The sequence below is a fragment of the Chiloscyllium plagiosum genome, unplaced genomic scaffold (genome assembly GCF_037043375.1).
Source record: "Chiloscyllium plagiosum isolate Xiang-an unplaced genomic scaffold, Cpla_swu_hap1 HiC_scaffold_14, whole genome shotgun sequence".
NCBI lineage: Eukaryota > Metazoa > Chordata > Chondrichthyes > Orectolobiformes > Hemiscylliidae > Chiloscyllium > Chiloscyllium plagiosum.
The window spans coordinates 69,511,551-69,524,669 of NW_028270152.1; the positions used below are offsets into that span (position 1 = coordinate 69,511,551).

The 13,119-nt window shown below is 47.2% G+C and overlaps 1 protein-coding gene across 1 annotated transcript in view; it reads left to right on the forward strand.

Annotated features, from left to right (window-relative positions):
- grip2b (glutamate receptor interacting protein 2b) overlaps positions 1 to 13,119 on the forward strand; it is a 186,225-nt gene that overhangs the window by 162,215 nt on the left and 10,891 nt on the right. Inside the window, exons 21-23 of the mRNA XM_087993993.1 lie at positions 1,626 to 1,736; positions 3,748 to 3,815; positions 11,754 to 11,800. Of these exons, the coding sequence (XP_087850119.1) occupies positions 1,626 to 1,736; positions 3,748 to 3,815; positions 11,754 to 11,800 (226 nt within the window). The remainder of the gene's footprint in view (positions 1 to 1,625; positions 1,737 to 3,747; positions 3,816 to 11,753; positions 11,801 to 13,119) is intronic.

Genomic DNA, 13,119 nt, shown 5'->3' on the forward strand with positions numbered 1-13,119 from the left:
GGGAGAGAGAGAGGGAAAGGGGTGAAGGGGGAAAGGGGTGAAGGGAGAGAGGGGGAAAGGGGTGAGGGGGGAAAGGGGTGGGGGGGGGAAAGGGGTGAGGGGAGAGAGGAGGAAAGGGGTGAGGGGAGAGAGGGGAAAAGGGGTGAGGGGAGAGAGGGGGAAAGGGGTGAGGGGAGAGAGAGGGGGAGAGAGGGGGAAAGGGTGTGAGGGAGAGAGGGGAAAGGGTGAGGGGAGAGAGGTGGAAGGAGTGAGGAGAGGGAGGTGAAAGGGGTGAGGAGAGGGAGGTGGAAGGGGTGAGGAGAGGGAGGTGGAAGGGGTGAGGAGAGGGAGGTGGAAGGGGTGAGGAGAGGGAGGTGGAAGGGGTGAGGAGAGGGAGGTGGAAGGGGTGAGGAGAGGGAGGTGGAAGGGGTGAGGAGAGGGAGGTGGAAGGGGTGAGGAGAGGGAGGTGGAAGGGGTGAGGAGGAGGGAGGTGGAAGGGGTGAGGGGAGGGAGGTGGAAGGGGTGAGGAGAGGGAGGGGGAAGGGGTGAGGAGAGGGAGGGGGAAGGGGTGAGGAGAGGGAGGGGAAGGGAGGGTGAGGAGAGGGAGGTGGAAGGGGTGAGGAGTGGGTGGGGAAGGGGTGTGGAGAGGGAGGTGGAAGGGGTGAGGAGTGGGAGTGTGGAAGGGGTGAGCAGGGAGGGAAGGAGGGAAATGAAATGGTTCTAATGCATATAGAAGAGAAAGCTAAAAAATCATTGCGCACCTAGAGTTCTCACAGCTTAAAGAGAGAATTCTGTGTGCCTGTATCTCTAAGTATTAAATACAATAATTGTGAATAGTTAAGTACCCCTCCCCAACTCACCAGCCTTTCTCCTCTTCCATGGTCGTTGTCAGTGCTGTGAACCTCGACAGCAGTGTTTGATATTAGGAAGACACCTATGGGTCTTATTCCAATCTGACAGTTAGCTCCCACCTTCAGATCTCTCGGTGTGCATGTGCCTGAATGTGAAAGTTCACAGTTTCTCACTGTCCTCATTGTCTCTCCCTCCCTTCATCTTGTGGTCTGTTACATTGTCTTTGTTCTCTTTCTCTTCCCAGGTTGTCTGTGTCTCAGCTCTGAGCTCTTTGCCTGTCAGCCTTCACTAACCGTCTGGGAGGCTCCCAGCTGCACCTCCACATCACCCCCACACCCCACACCCCACACCCCACACCCCATACTTCCTCTTTTGCATCTTCTGTGTATCACTATACCTAATCACCCGCCTGTTTCCTCATCATATCTTGTTTCATTTTCGCCTGAACTCTTTGTTTTCCTTGGTTGTTCCCTGACCAGCTCACTCTCTCTCACCCCGTCTTTGCCAAAGGCTTTATCCTTGCCTGCACTGCAATCCAACAGAACTGTGTTTCCCTCACTCGTTTGCCTTCCCTTGTCTTTGTCTGTTCTCCTCTCTCTCCAAGTGCCCACATGACAGAATTACAGTTTTTGCACCCCGCCTCTCCCTTTCTGCCCCACCCAGTTGCCTCCTCTCTCTCTCTCTCTCTCTCTCTCGGTTCAGTTCAGACAGTAAGAGAAGCGTGGCCCTTGCCCCCATGGTGCTGGAGGCATAGAGTTGAAGAGTACTGACACTTTGGTTCGTACGTTAAACAGATACCTTAGTAACCACAATGGACACGAGCAGAACCAGGAAGACACTTTTTGGTCTCAGGCCCTGGAAGACTTAGAAACGTGCGGACAATCAGAACTGTTAGAGAAATTGAGGTAATTACATTCTTCTTGTTGTTCTTCCACTTTCTGTAAAGTTGTAACCATGCGTTGAAGGCCTAGGTCAGTCTTTGGGCATCAGTCAGCCAAGGTGAGGCTTTCTGGCCTCTGTCGACTTAGGTGAGGCTTTGGGACCTCTGTTGGCCTAGGTGAGGCTTTGGGGCCTCTGTTGGCCTAGGTGAGGCTTTCTGGCCTCTGTTGACTGAGGTGAGGCTTTATGGTCTCTGTTGGCCGAGGTGAGGCTTTATGGTCTCCATCGGCCTTCGTCGGCCAAACTGAGGCTTTGGGGCCTTCATCGTGCCTAGGTGAGGCTTTGGGGCCTTCATCGGCCTAGGTGAGGCTTTGGGGCCTTTGTCAGCTTAGGTGAAGCTTTGACTTTCCCCTTGTGGGTGCCTTTTTTTTGAGGGGGTGTTGTGATGGGGGGGGGGGGGGTGGGGCAAACACAGTTTGTAACTGCTTGACAGAAAGTATCATCGTCCTTTGTGGCAGGGGTGGGGGCATGGGGATGTTGAGGAATACATTGAGCTTGGGGGACTGTACAAATGGACGTACATTACCCAGACTTGTGAAAGGGGATGTAACTGGGTGGGTGGGTGGTGAGTCAGGAGGAGTTTCCAGACTTGGGAAGGGGTCATGGGTGGGGAGGGGGTGGTTGAATGTCATTCAAATCATGGAAGTAGGGTGGGGGGGAGGGCAGTGTTGAGTGTGGCAAGCAGCAGGCATACCCAGATTGTTACGGCAGTGCGCAAATCAAAAACCATCTCTGGGCAAAGGCCATCCCAACAGCAAACAACCTGTGAGCTGAGATAACCTGCACTGACCAAGGGATGGTCCCATAACATCCAGTATGGAGGGGATTCAATGTTTAAACCACCCATACTGCACGCAGCCAGAGCTTGTGTGGGACTGTTGCTAGTGCATTGTCGCTTCTGTGGGATGGAGGGGAAGACCTGGATTGTTTTAGCTTCTTTCCTGGCCATCCCGAAACAAATAACTCATAGCCAATGAAGTACTTTTGAAGTCTAGCAGCCATTGTGTGCACTGCAAGCTCCGACAGATAAAAGGTGAGGAGCCGATAATCTGTTTCAGTGATAAATGTGGGCCAGTATATGAGGGACAATCCCAACGACCTTTCTCAGCAAGGATCTACCACCCCAGCACCAACAGAATTCAGGCACTTAAGCCCTTAAACCCACTCCAACGTTTAAACAATGCCAGAGGAAATTTGCACCCTAATCTCATTTATTCCTTGTTCCTCAACGTGAACACATTGAAACGTCAGCGCCGTATAGCAATGTTGATATATCTTTCAGAACATGGCATTGGCCTGGCTTACAGGCCTGTGAGTGTGATTTGAGCCCATGATATTCTATTTCTACTGCCTACCAAAACCCACTGAGCTAAGGCTGGCAGATGAAATTACGATGTGATATTCACCACTGTAACGACGCTAATTGTTTAGTTATAGCTCACTACGTCGTCCCCAAGGTGGAACACTGACTCTGATGGTCTGGGCAAGAGTTTGTGCCAGGAGCAACCAGGTATCTGAATCTGGAGGGGAAGTTTGACACATTTAGCCTTGAGGTTGCCGTGGCTACAGAGTTTAGGGTTCAGACAGAGTGGATAAACCACTAAGCCAGAGTTTGGCGGTCTTTGGAACAGATGGTGCTCAAACATAAGAACTGGGGAGCAGGAGTAGGCCATTCACCCCTCCCCCCCCCCACCCCCCCCCCCCACTCTCAAGTTTGCTCTGCCATGTATTATAATCCTGGCTGATCTTATCTCGGCCTCAACCCCGCTTTCCTGCACACTCCCCACAGCCCTTCAACCCATTACTTACTAAAAATCTATTTATCTCTGCCTTAAAATGTACCCATTGTTGCAGCGTCCACCGCACTCTGGGGAAGTGAATGCCACAGATTCATGACCCTTTGAGGGAAGTTATTTCTCCTCGTCTTTATTTTAAATCTGCTACTCCATAGCTTAAAGCTATGATTTCTTGTTCTAGGTTCTTGGATCCCTACAGTGTGGAAACCAGCAATGTGGCCCAACGGGTCCACACCAACCCTTGGAAGAGTAACCCACCCAGATGCATTCCCTTATTACTCTACCTTTACCCCTGACTAATGTATCTAACCTACACATCCCTGAATACTGTGGACAATTTAGCATGGCCAATACACCTAACCTGCACATCTTTAGACTGTGGGAGGAAACCGTAGCAAAATGTGCAAATCCACACAGACAGCCGCCTGAGGGTGGAATCGAACCCAGGACTCTGGCACTGTGAGGCAGTGGTGCTAACCGCTGAGCCAGCTCACATCCTCTCCACATCTACTTCATTAATCCCCTTTAGCATCTTCATACCTCAGTTAGATCTCCTGTCTTCTTCTGAACTCCAGTGTGAGTATCAGCCTAAACTGCTCACTCTCTCTTCATAAAACAAACCCCTCAGCTCTGGAATCAATCTAGTGAGCCTCCTCTGAACTGCCTCCATTGCACCCAGAGGGATGTAACTGGGTGGATGGGTGGTGAGTCAGGAGGAGTTTCCAGACTTGGGAAGGGGACATGTTTGTCTCATAGAGTCATAGAGATGTACAGCATGGAAACAGACCCTTCGGTCCAACCCGTCCATGCCGACCAGATATCCCAACCCAATCTAGTCCCACCTGCCAGCACCCGCCCCATATCCCTCCAAACCCTTCCTATTCATATACACATCCAAATGCCTTTTAAATGTCGCAATTGTACCAGCCTCCACCACTTCCTCTGGCAGCTCATTCCATACACGTACCACCCTCTGAGTGAAAACGTTGCCCCTTAGGTCTCTTTTATATCTTTCCCCTCTCACCCGAAACCTCTGCCCTCCTAGTTCTGGACTCCCCGACCCCAGAGAAAAGACTTTGTCTATTTATCCTATCCATGCCCCTCATAATTTTGTAAACCTCTATAAGGTCACTCCTCAGCCTCTCCCTAGAGCTCAAATCCTCTAACCCTGGCAACATCCTTGTAAATCTTTTCTGAACCCTTTCAAGTTTCACAACATCTTTCCGATAGGAAGGAGAACCAGAATTGCATGCAATATTCCAACAGTGGCCTAACCAATGTCCTGTACAGCTACAACATGACCTCCCAACCCCTGTACTCAATACTCTGACCAATAAAGGAAAGCTTACCAAACACCTTCTTCACTATCTTATCTACCTGCAACTCCACTTTCAAGGAGCTATGAACCTGCACTCCAAGGTGTCTTTGTTCAGCAACACTCCCAGGACCTTACCATTAAGTGTATAAGTCCTGCTAAGATTTGCTTTCCAAAATGCAGCACCTTGTATTTATCTGAATTAAACTCCATCTGCCACTTCTCAGCCCATTGGCCCATCTGGTCAAGATCCTGTTGTAATCTGAGGTCTCCCTCTTCGCTGTCCACTACACCTCCAATTTTGGTGTCATCTGCAAACTTACTAACTTATGCTCGCATCAAAATCATTTATGTAAATAACAAAAAGTAGAGGGCCCAGCACCGATCCTTGGGAGACTCCACTGGTCACAGGCCTCCAGTCTGAAAAACAACCCTCCACCACCACCCTCTGTCTTCTACCTTTGAACCAGTTCTGTATCCAAATGGCTAGTTCTCCCTCTATTCCGTGAGATCTAACCTTGCTAATCAGTCTCCCATGGGGAACCTTGTCGAACGTCTTACTGAAGTCCATATAGATCAAATCTACCGCTCTATCCTCATCAATCCTCTTTGTTACTTCTTCAAAGAACTCAATCAAGTTTGTGCGTGGGAAATCATGTCTCACAAAGTCATGTTGACTATCCCCTAATCAGTCCTTGTCTTTCCAAATACATGTACATCCCTGTCCCTCAGGATTCCCTCCAACAAGTTGCCCACCACCGACATCAGGCTCACTGGTCTATAGTTCCCTGGCTTGTCCTTCCCACCTTTCTTAAATAGTGGCACCACGTTAGCCAACCTCCAGTCTTCCAGCACCTCACCTGTGACTATCGATGAGACAAATATCTCAGCAAAAGGGCCCAGCAATTACTTCTCTAGCTTCCCACAGAGTTCTTGGGTACACCTGATCAGATCCTGGGGATTTATCCACCTTTATGCGTTTCAAGACATCCAGCACTTCCTCCTCTGTAATCTGGACATTTTGCAAGATGTCACCATCTATCTCCCTACAGTCTATATCTTCCATATCCTTTTCCACAGTAAATACTGATGCAAAATACTCGTTTAGTATCTCCCCCATTTTCTGCGGCTCCACACAAAGGCCTTCTTGCTCATCTTTGAGGGGCCCTATTCACTCCCTAGTTACCCTTTTGTCCTTAATGTGTTTGTAAAAACCCTTTGGATTCTCCTTAATTCTATTTTCCAAAGCTATCCCATGTCCCCTTTTTGCCCTCCTGATTTCCCTCTTAAGTATACTCCTACTGCCTTTATACTCTTCTAAGGATTTACTCGATCTATCCTGTTTATACCTGACATATGTTTCCTTTTTCTTAACCAAACCCTCAGTTTCTTTAGTCATCCAGCATTCCCTGTACCTACCAGCCTTTCCTTTCACCCTAACAGGAATATACTTTCTCTGGATTCTCATTATCTCATTCTGAAGGCTTCCCATTTTCCAGACGTCCCTTTACCTGTGAACATCTGCCCCCAATCAGCTTTTGAAAGTTCTTGCCTAATACCGTCAAAATTGGCCTTTCTCTAATTTAGAACTTCAACTTTGAGATCTGGTTTATCCTTTTCCATCACTATTTTAAATCTAATAGAATTATGGTTGCTGGCCCCAAAGTGCTCCCCCACTGACACCTCAGTCACCTGCCCTGCCTTATTTCCCAAGAGTAGGTCAAGTTTTGCACCTTCTCTAGTAGGTACATCCACATACTGAATCAGAAAATTGTCTTGTACACACTTAACAAATACCTCTCCATCTAAACCCTTAACACTATGGCAGTCCCAGTCGATGTTTGGAAAGTTAAAATCCCCTACCATAACCACCCTATTATTCTTACAGATAGCTGAGATCTCCTTACGAATTTGTTTCTCAATTTCCCTCTGACTATTAGGGGGTCTATAATACAATCCCAATAAGGTGATCATCCCTTTCTTATTTCTCAGTTCCACCCAAATAACTTCCCTGGATGTATTTCCGGGAATATCCTCCTATCAGCACAGCTGTAATGCTATCCCTGCTCAATAACACCACTCCCCCTCCTTTCTTGCCTCCCTTTCTATCCTTCCTGTAACATTTGTATCCTGGAACATTAAGCTGCCAGTCTTGTCCATCCCTGAGCCATGTTTCTGTAATTGCTATGATATCCCAGTCCCATGTTCCTAACCATGCCCTGAGTTCATCTGCCTTCCCTGTTAGGCCCCTTGCATTGAAATAAATGCAGTTTAATGTATTAGTCCTACCTTGTCCCTGCCTGCCCTGACTGTTTGATTCACTTCTGTTCTCAACTGTACCAGTCTCAGATTGACCTCTTTCCTCACTATCTCCCTGGGTCCCACCCGCACCCCCCCAACCTTACGAGTCTAAATCCTCCCGAGCAGCTGTAGCAAATATCCCTGCCAATATTTTAGTCCCCTTCCAATTTAGGTGCAATCCGTCCTTCTTGTACAGATCACTTCTACCCCAAAAGAGATTCCAATGATCCAAAAATGTGAATCCTTCTTCCATACACCAGCTCCTCAGCCATGCATTCTCTGCTCTATCCTCCTATTCCTACCCTCACTAGCTCATAGCACTGGGAGTATTCCAGATATTACTACTCTCGAGGACCTCCTTTTAAAATTCCTGCCTAACTCTCTGTAATCTCCCTTCAGAATCTCAACCTTTTCCCTTTCTATGTTGTTGGTTCCAATGTGGACAATGACCTCCTGCTGGCCCCTCTCCCCCATGAGAAGATTCTGCACCCTTTCTGAGACATCCTTGATCCTGGCATCAGGGAAGCAACACATTATTCTGATTTCTCGCTGCTGGCCACAGAAACGTCTGTCTGTACCTCGGACTAGAGAATCCCCTAACACAATTGATCTCTTGGAAGCCAATGTACCCCTCGTTGCATTGAAGCCAGTCTCAATACCAGAAACTTGGCTGTTCGTGCTACGCTCCCCTGAGAATCCATCACCCCCTACATTTTCCAAAACACCATACTTGTTTGAAATGGGTATAGCCACAAAAGACTCCTGCACTAGCTGCCTATCTCTCTTACGTTTCCTGGAGTTAACCCATCCATATGACTGTATCTGAGACATTCCCCCCCACTTCCTATTACTGCCATACATTACATACTGTTGCTGTTGCAAATTCCTCATTGCTTCTAACTGTCTCTCCAACCGATCCAGTTGATCTGATAAGATTTGCAGCCAGCAGCACTTATGGCAGATGTAATCCGCAGTAACCCTTAAACTCTCTTTAAACTCCCACATCTGACAAGAAGCACATATCACTGCAAAGGCCATTTTTGCTCCTTCACAATCTACAAACCCAGAAAAAAGCACCGTCTCATTCCTCTACAAACACTGCCCCAGGTTAAATTAATAGCTATGGCTTACATTCTAAGTTTAATCAAGAGACGTATCTCCAAAAACATATAATCAAGAAAGAACCCACTCTACTGACTACTGCAGACTTTCTCTAGGCCACTTAAACCAAGTAACTTATCTGCTTCTGTGCTGTGATCTTCGCCCAACAGTTCCTCCAAGATTAGTTGTGAATATCACTGATTGTTAATTTTCCCAGACGCACTCCAATGTCCAGCGATACATGAATTCAAACAGCAAAGGCAGTAACTGTGGTGTCAGTTTTTTTCTCTCTCACCTGCATTGACCTCACCACGTGCTTCCTTTGTCTGTTCTTCTCCCTTTTAAAACTGCTGTTGTTTTGATTTTTTTTCGCCAAAGTTCCAAAACAATGCAACAGCGTATAAAACAGTAATTGCTGCTTCTGGAATTCGAGGAAATCACCTCCAACACCTAAAATACCTCAAAAAAGGAGCAGCTGTTACAGCCAGAAATTTTTCCCGTCCTCCATCTTGGATTACCCTGAATCTGGATCATTTGGATAATAAGTTGTCTTTCTATTTTTCTCATCAAAATAGAAAACGTCACACTTATCCATGTTACACTTCACTCAGGACCATATAGAAACCATCCAGTACTCTCAGTTATTGGGCGGCACCGTGGCTCAGTGATTAGCACTGCTGCCTCACAGCGCCAGGGACCCGGGTCCGATCCCTGTATGTGTGGAGTTTGCACATTCTCCCCGTGTCTGCGAGGGTTTCCTCCGGGTGATCCGGTGTCCCCCCACAATGCAAAGATGTGCAGGTCAGGTGAATTGGCCGTGCTTAATTGCCCGTAGCGGTAGGTATATTAGTCAGGAGTAAATAGGGGAATGGGTCTGTGTGGGTTATTCTTTGGACGGTCGGTATGGACTTGTTGGGCTGAAGTTTCCATACTGTAGGGTTTCTAATCTTAAAAAAAAAAATTAGATTCCAGCCCGTAAGTCACTCTTGGTTCTGTGTTATTTCTATATCTAAATTATCTGAGCCCCTGAATGGCTATGGCAGTTCAGAGGGTGAACAGACACTCAGTTACCAGTAGAGGGTACTGTAACCTAAGGATGCTGCTGCCAGTGTCACCGGTCTACAGTGTGTGGGGATTGAGTACATTGTAATACCCAGGAGTGCTGTGCCTGTTTTTCAACTCACTGTTATTAGTTTTGCCTTAAATGTAGATGGAATACTGTGCCCCCCAGCACTACAGGAGAATATTCCCTGCCTCTACCTTTCCTCAAGTTCATTTGTAAGCATCAATCAAATTGTCCAGCTCACACCCTTTCTCAAACAAGAACCTCCGCATCCTGGTTTCACACTGATGTCCTTTCCGACCTGTGAAACACCTCCGTGAAAATCGTGCAGGGTCAGGAAGGCACTGCCAGTCAGAACTTGCAGACAAAAGTCCTAACCTTTTTTTGTAACTTCCCCTGACCTCATTCTCCATTGGGAGACAGACATCCAGCCCCCTAGGAGTAGATTTATCCATCTAGAGAGAACTGGGATAGCTTCAGGCTCTTCTCTCGAGAGAGAGAGAGAGAGAGAGAGAGAGAGGGCTGAGCCAACTTGATAAGAGCTCTAAAAAATTAAGAAATGTTTTCATAAGGTAGCTATGTAGGACATCCCGAGGCACTTTACATCTCCCCTGCTTGCGAAGGAGGACAAAATTAGGGGTCAAGTCATGAGATAGTCAGCAATTGATGCAAGAGAAAATTATTTACTGAGCAAATGGTGATAATATGGAACTGGCTGCAACCTTGTAGATGAATAGCACAGATGCCTTTAAGGGAAATATAGATATGCACACGAGGGAAAAAGCTATTGGCACGTGATCTGAAATAGGAAGGCAGGAGGTTAATCTAGACCTTAGACCAGTTGGGTCGAATGGCCTATTTCTATACTGCACATCCTGCGTAACTTATCAAGTTCACTATCCTTTTCAGAATCACATCAGCAACAGCATGTTCTCCCTTTCTGCTGTGTTTTGGGGCTGGTCTTTGAGATATTCTTATTGTCCAAACCATTTTTTTTAATAAAAGTGAACAAGAACGCACTGGCAAGGCCAATTTGTTGCTTGTTCCTAATTACCTTTCAATTGAGTGCCTTGCTTAACCCTTTCAGAGGGCAATTATGTTCATGACATTGCTGTGATTCTGGAGTCACAAACAGGCCAGACTAGGTAAGCAAAGCATATTCCCTTTCCTTAAGGGTATTGGTGAACCAGATGGGATTTTACAATTGACTGTAGTCTGAAGCTCATCATTATTGGGATTATGTATTTATTAATCAAAATTAAATTACACTGTTGCGGGATTTGAACTCACGTTCTCAGAGTATGAGCTTGGCACTCAGGGGTACTAGCCTCGTGATTTACCACCAAGCAATCACCTATCAATGGTCTGTGTGGCAAATCTATCATCATAGAACCGCCCCCCCCCCCCCCCCATGTTTTAATACCAGGCAGTCAATCTGCACATATGCAAAATACTGTGGATGCTGGAAATCTGAAATAAAGACAGGAAGTTCCGGGAAAATCTCAGCAGGTCTTCTGGTTTGAGAGAGAAAAAAAAACAGCATTAACATTTGAGACAAGGATGACTCTCCTTCAGGACCTGCATTTGGCATCCTGATTTAAGTTGCAAACCTGTTCTGACTAGCCTTGGTACCTCTGATAAATCCAGATTGATGGCTCTCTCTTAATAGGCTGAATGCTGCACAGTTCATTTAGAGATATATAAATGTAGAGGGCATGGAAGGTTTAATTCATGGTGCCACGCGGAGTGGGCTGTAGGTGTGAGGGGAGGTAAAAATCAAATTTGACAGCAATGTCACTTTTCTGCCCAAATGGGCATTTACCGGGAGTGTGGACAGCCCACCTATCTCATTCATTGCCTCTGCAGAGCCTCCTTCCACCACCAGGTGTCACCGTCACATGCTGACGCCACGAGCAAGCTTTTGGTGGATTGGGGTGGGGGACACCATTTTGGAACAAAAGCCCCTCGCTGTAATTCCACCCGTTGAGTGTTCCTGCCCATACCCCCCTCTACTGCCCTATGAATCCCAGGCGCCCCCTCATTGGGGTCCTGGCAGAGAGCAGGACCTGGTAAATCTCCAGTGCTCCGGCAACATGGTGTTGGGGACTACCCTCTGGTGACATTGTTGGCACCAGAGAAGTGCCAGCCATCTGATTGGCAGAGCAGCTTGCTGAGGCAGGCCGTCCTCCTAGATGAGAGCAGATCATTTGCCCTGAACCAGGTGGTAGTCTATTGGTTGCTAAATTGCTACAGGGAAACCCAACTAAGTAAAGATGAGCTGACCTCTGACCTCTCTGGTAGGGTTTGGGGTAGATTCCATCTAAAACTCTGGTCTAACCACTCGGAAGATTTAATTACTCTCACAAATGCAGCCTATAAACATTATATACTGTAATTGGTTCCACAGGATATTTGTATTGGATTGATCCAACGAATGAACGATTTGAGAGTCAGGTATTAATCTATGAACAATGACAATAGCCCATTTATTTCTCTCGCTACGTACATCGGTATAAAAGGCCATAATATGTAATTTATGCAGTGTGCGGACACACACCAGCTACCAGGGGTGGCATGGTGGCTCAGCGGTTAGCACTGCTGCCTCACAGTAGCAGAGAGCCGGGTTCGATTCCAGCCTCGGGTGACTGTCTGTGCAGAATTTGCACATTCTCCCCGTGTCTGCGTGGGTTTCCTCTGGGTGCTCCCACAGTCCAAAGGTGTGCTGGTCTGGTGAATTGGCCATGCTAAATCGCCCATAGTGTTCAGGGATGTGTGGGTTAGGTGCATTAGTCAGGGATAAATGTAGAGTATTAGGTTGGGAGAATGGGTCTGGGTGGGTTACTCTTCGGAGGGTCAATGTGGACTTGTTGGGCCAAATAGCCTGATTCCACACTGTAGGGATTCTATAATCAATTACCATCTCCCGCTCCACACTGCTGCAGTTTGTCGTGATATGACCAGCCAGAGTTGAGCCGATAAATAATGCGTGGTGGATGCATGTGCTTCACAGCTTGTTTACTGAGTGCACTACCGAAGACGCGAGGCATTTGCGTATAAGTATTGCTCGGAGAGCTCCTCATGGTGCTGCCGTCAGCACTGAACGCCCTTTGGATAGATTGCATCATTATCATTTTGGAAAAAAAAAAGCCCTTCCCTTTTTATCGGTCAGTGTAGGATTCCAGGGGCGTGTGTTGAAAGGGAAGACCTCTTTGTACCTGGAGAGAAGCACTCCTCCATGCCAGGTGGCTCTCTTGCGCTCCAGGGAGGTTGTTCAGTTGGTGCCATGAGCGCTTGCTGTTGACACCATCGCAGTCTTAACAGGGTCCCTTCAGAATTGAAATCAGGGCACACTTTCTTCATATGTAAACAGGAGTGAAGATCTGCTTTCTCCCCTCTGAAACATTATCGATGTAATTCTTGAAAAATAGGAGGTAATTTAACTAATGATTAATGGAATTGGTAACATATGTAGGAATGCATTATTTCTTCTGGTAGGGAGAGTTCATAGCCATAAAATTGGAGCAACCATTCAGGAGTATTGTTAGGAAGCGTTTCTTCACAGAGTGATAGTGGAATCTGCACGTCTCTTTCTCATATGTTATTGATGCTGAGAGTCCATTGCAAGTCTCCAGTCTGCTCTGGATAGATTTCTGTCAGATGAGGCGAATCGAGGATGTGGAGCAAGGACAGGTAGGTAGACCTGAAGAGCACATCTCTATGGAGGGCAGAGTGGATTTGGGCTGAATGGCCTCCTGCTCACCCCGTGTTTCCTA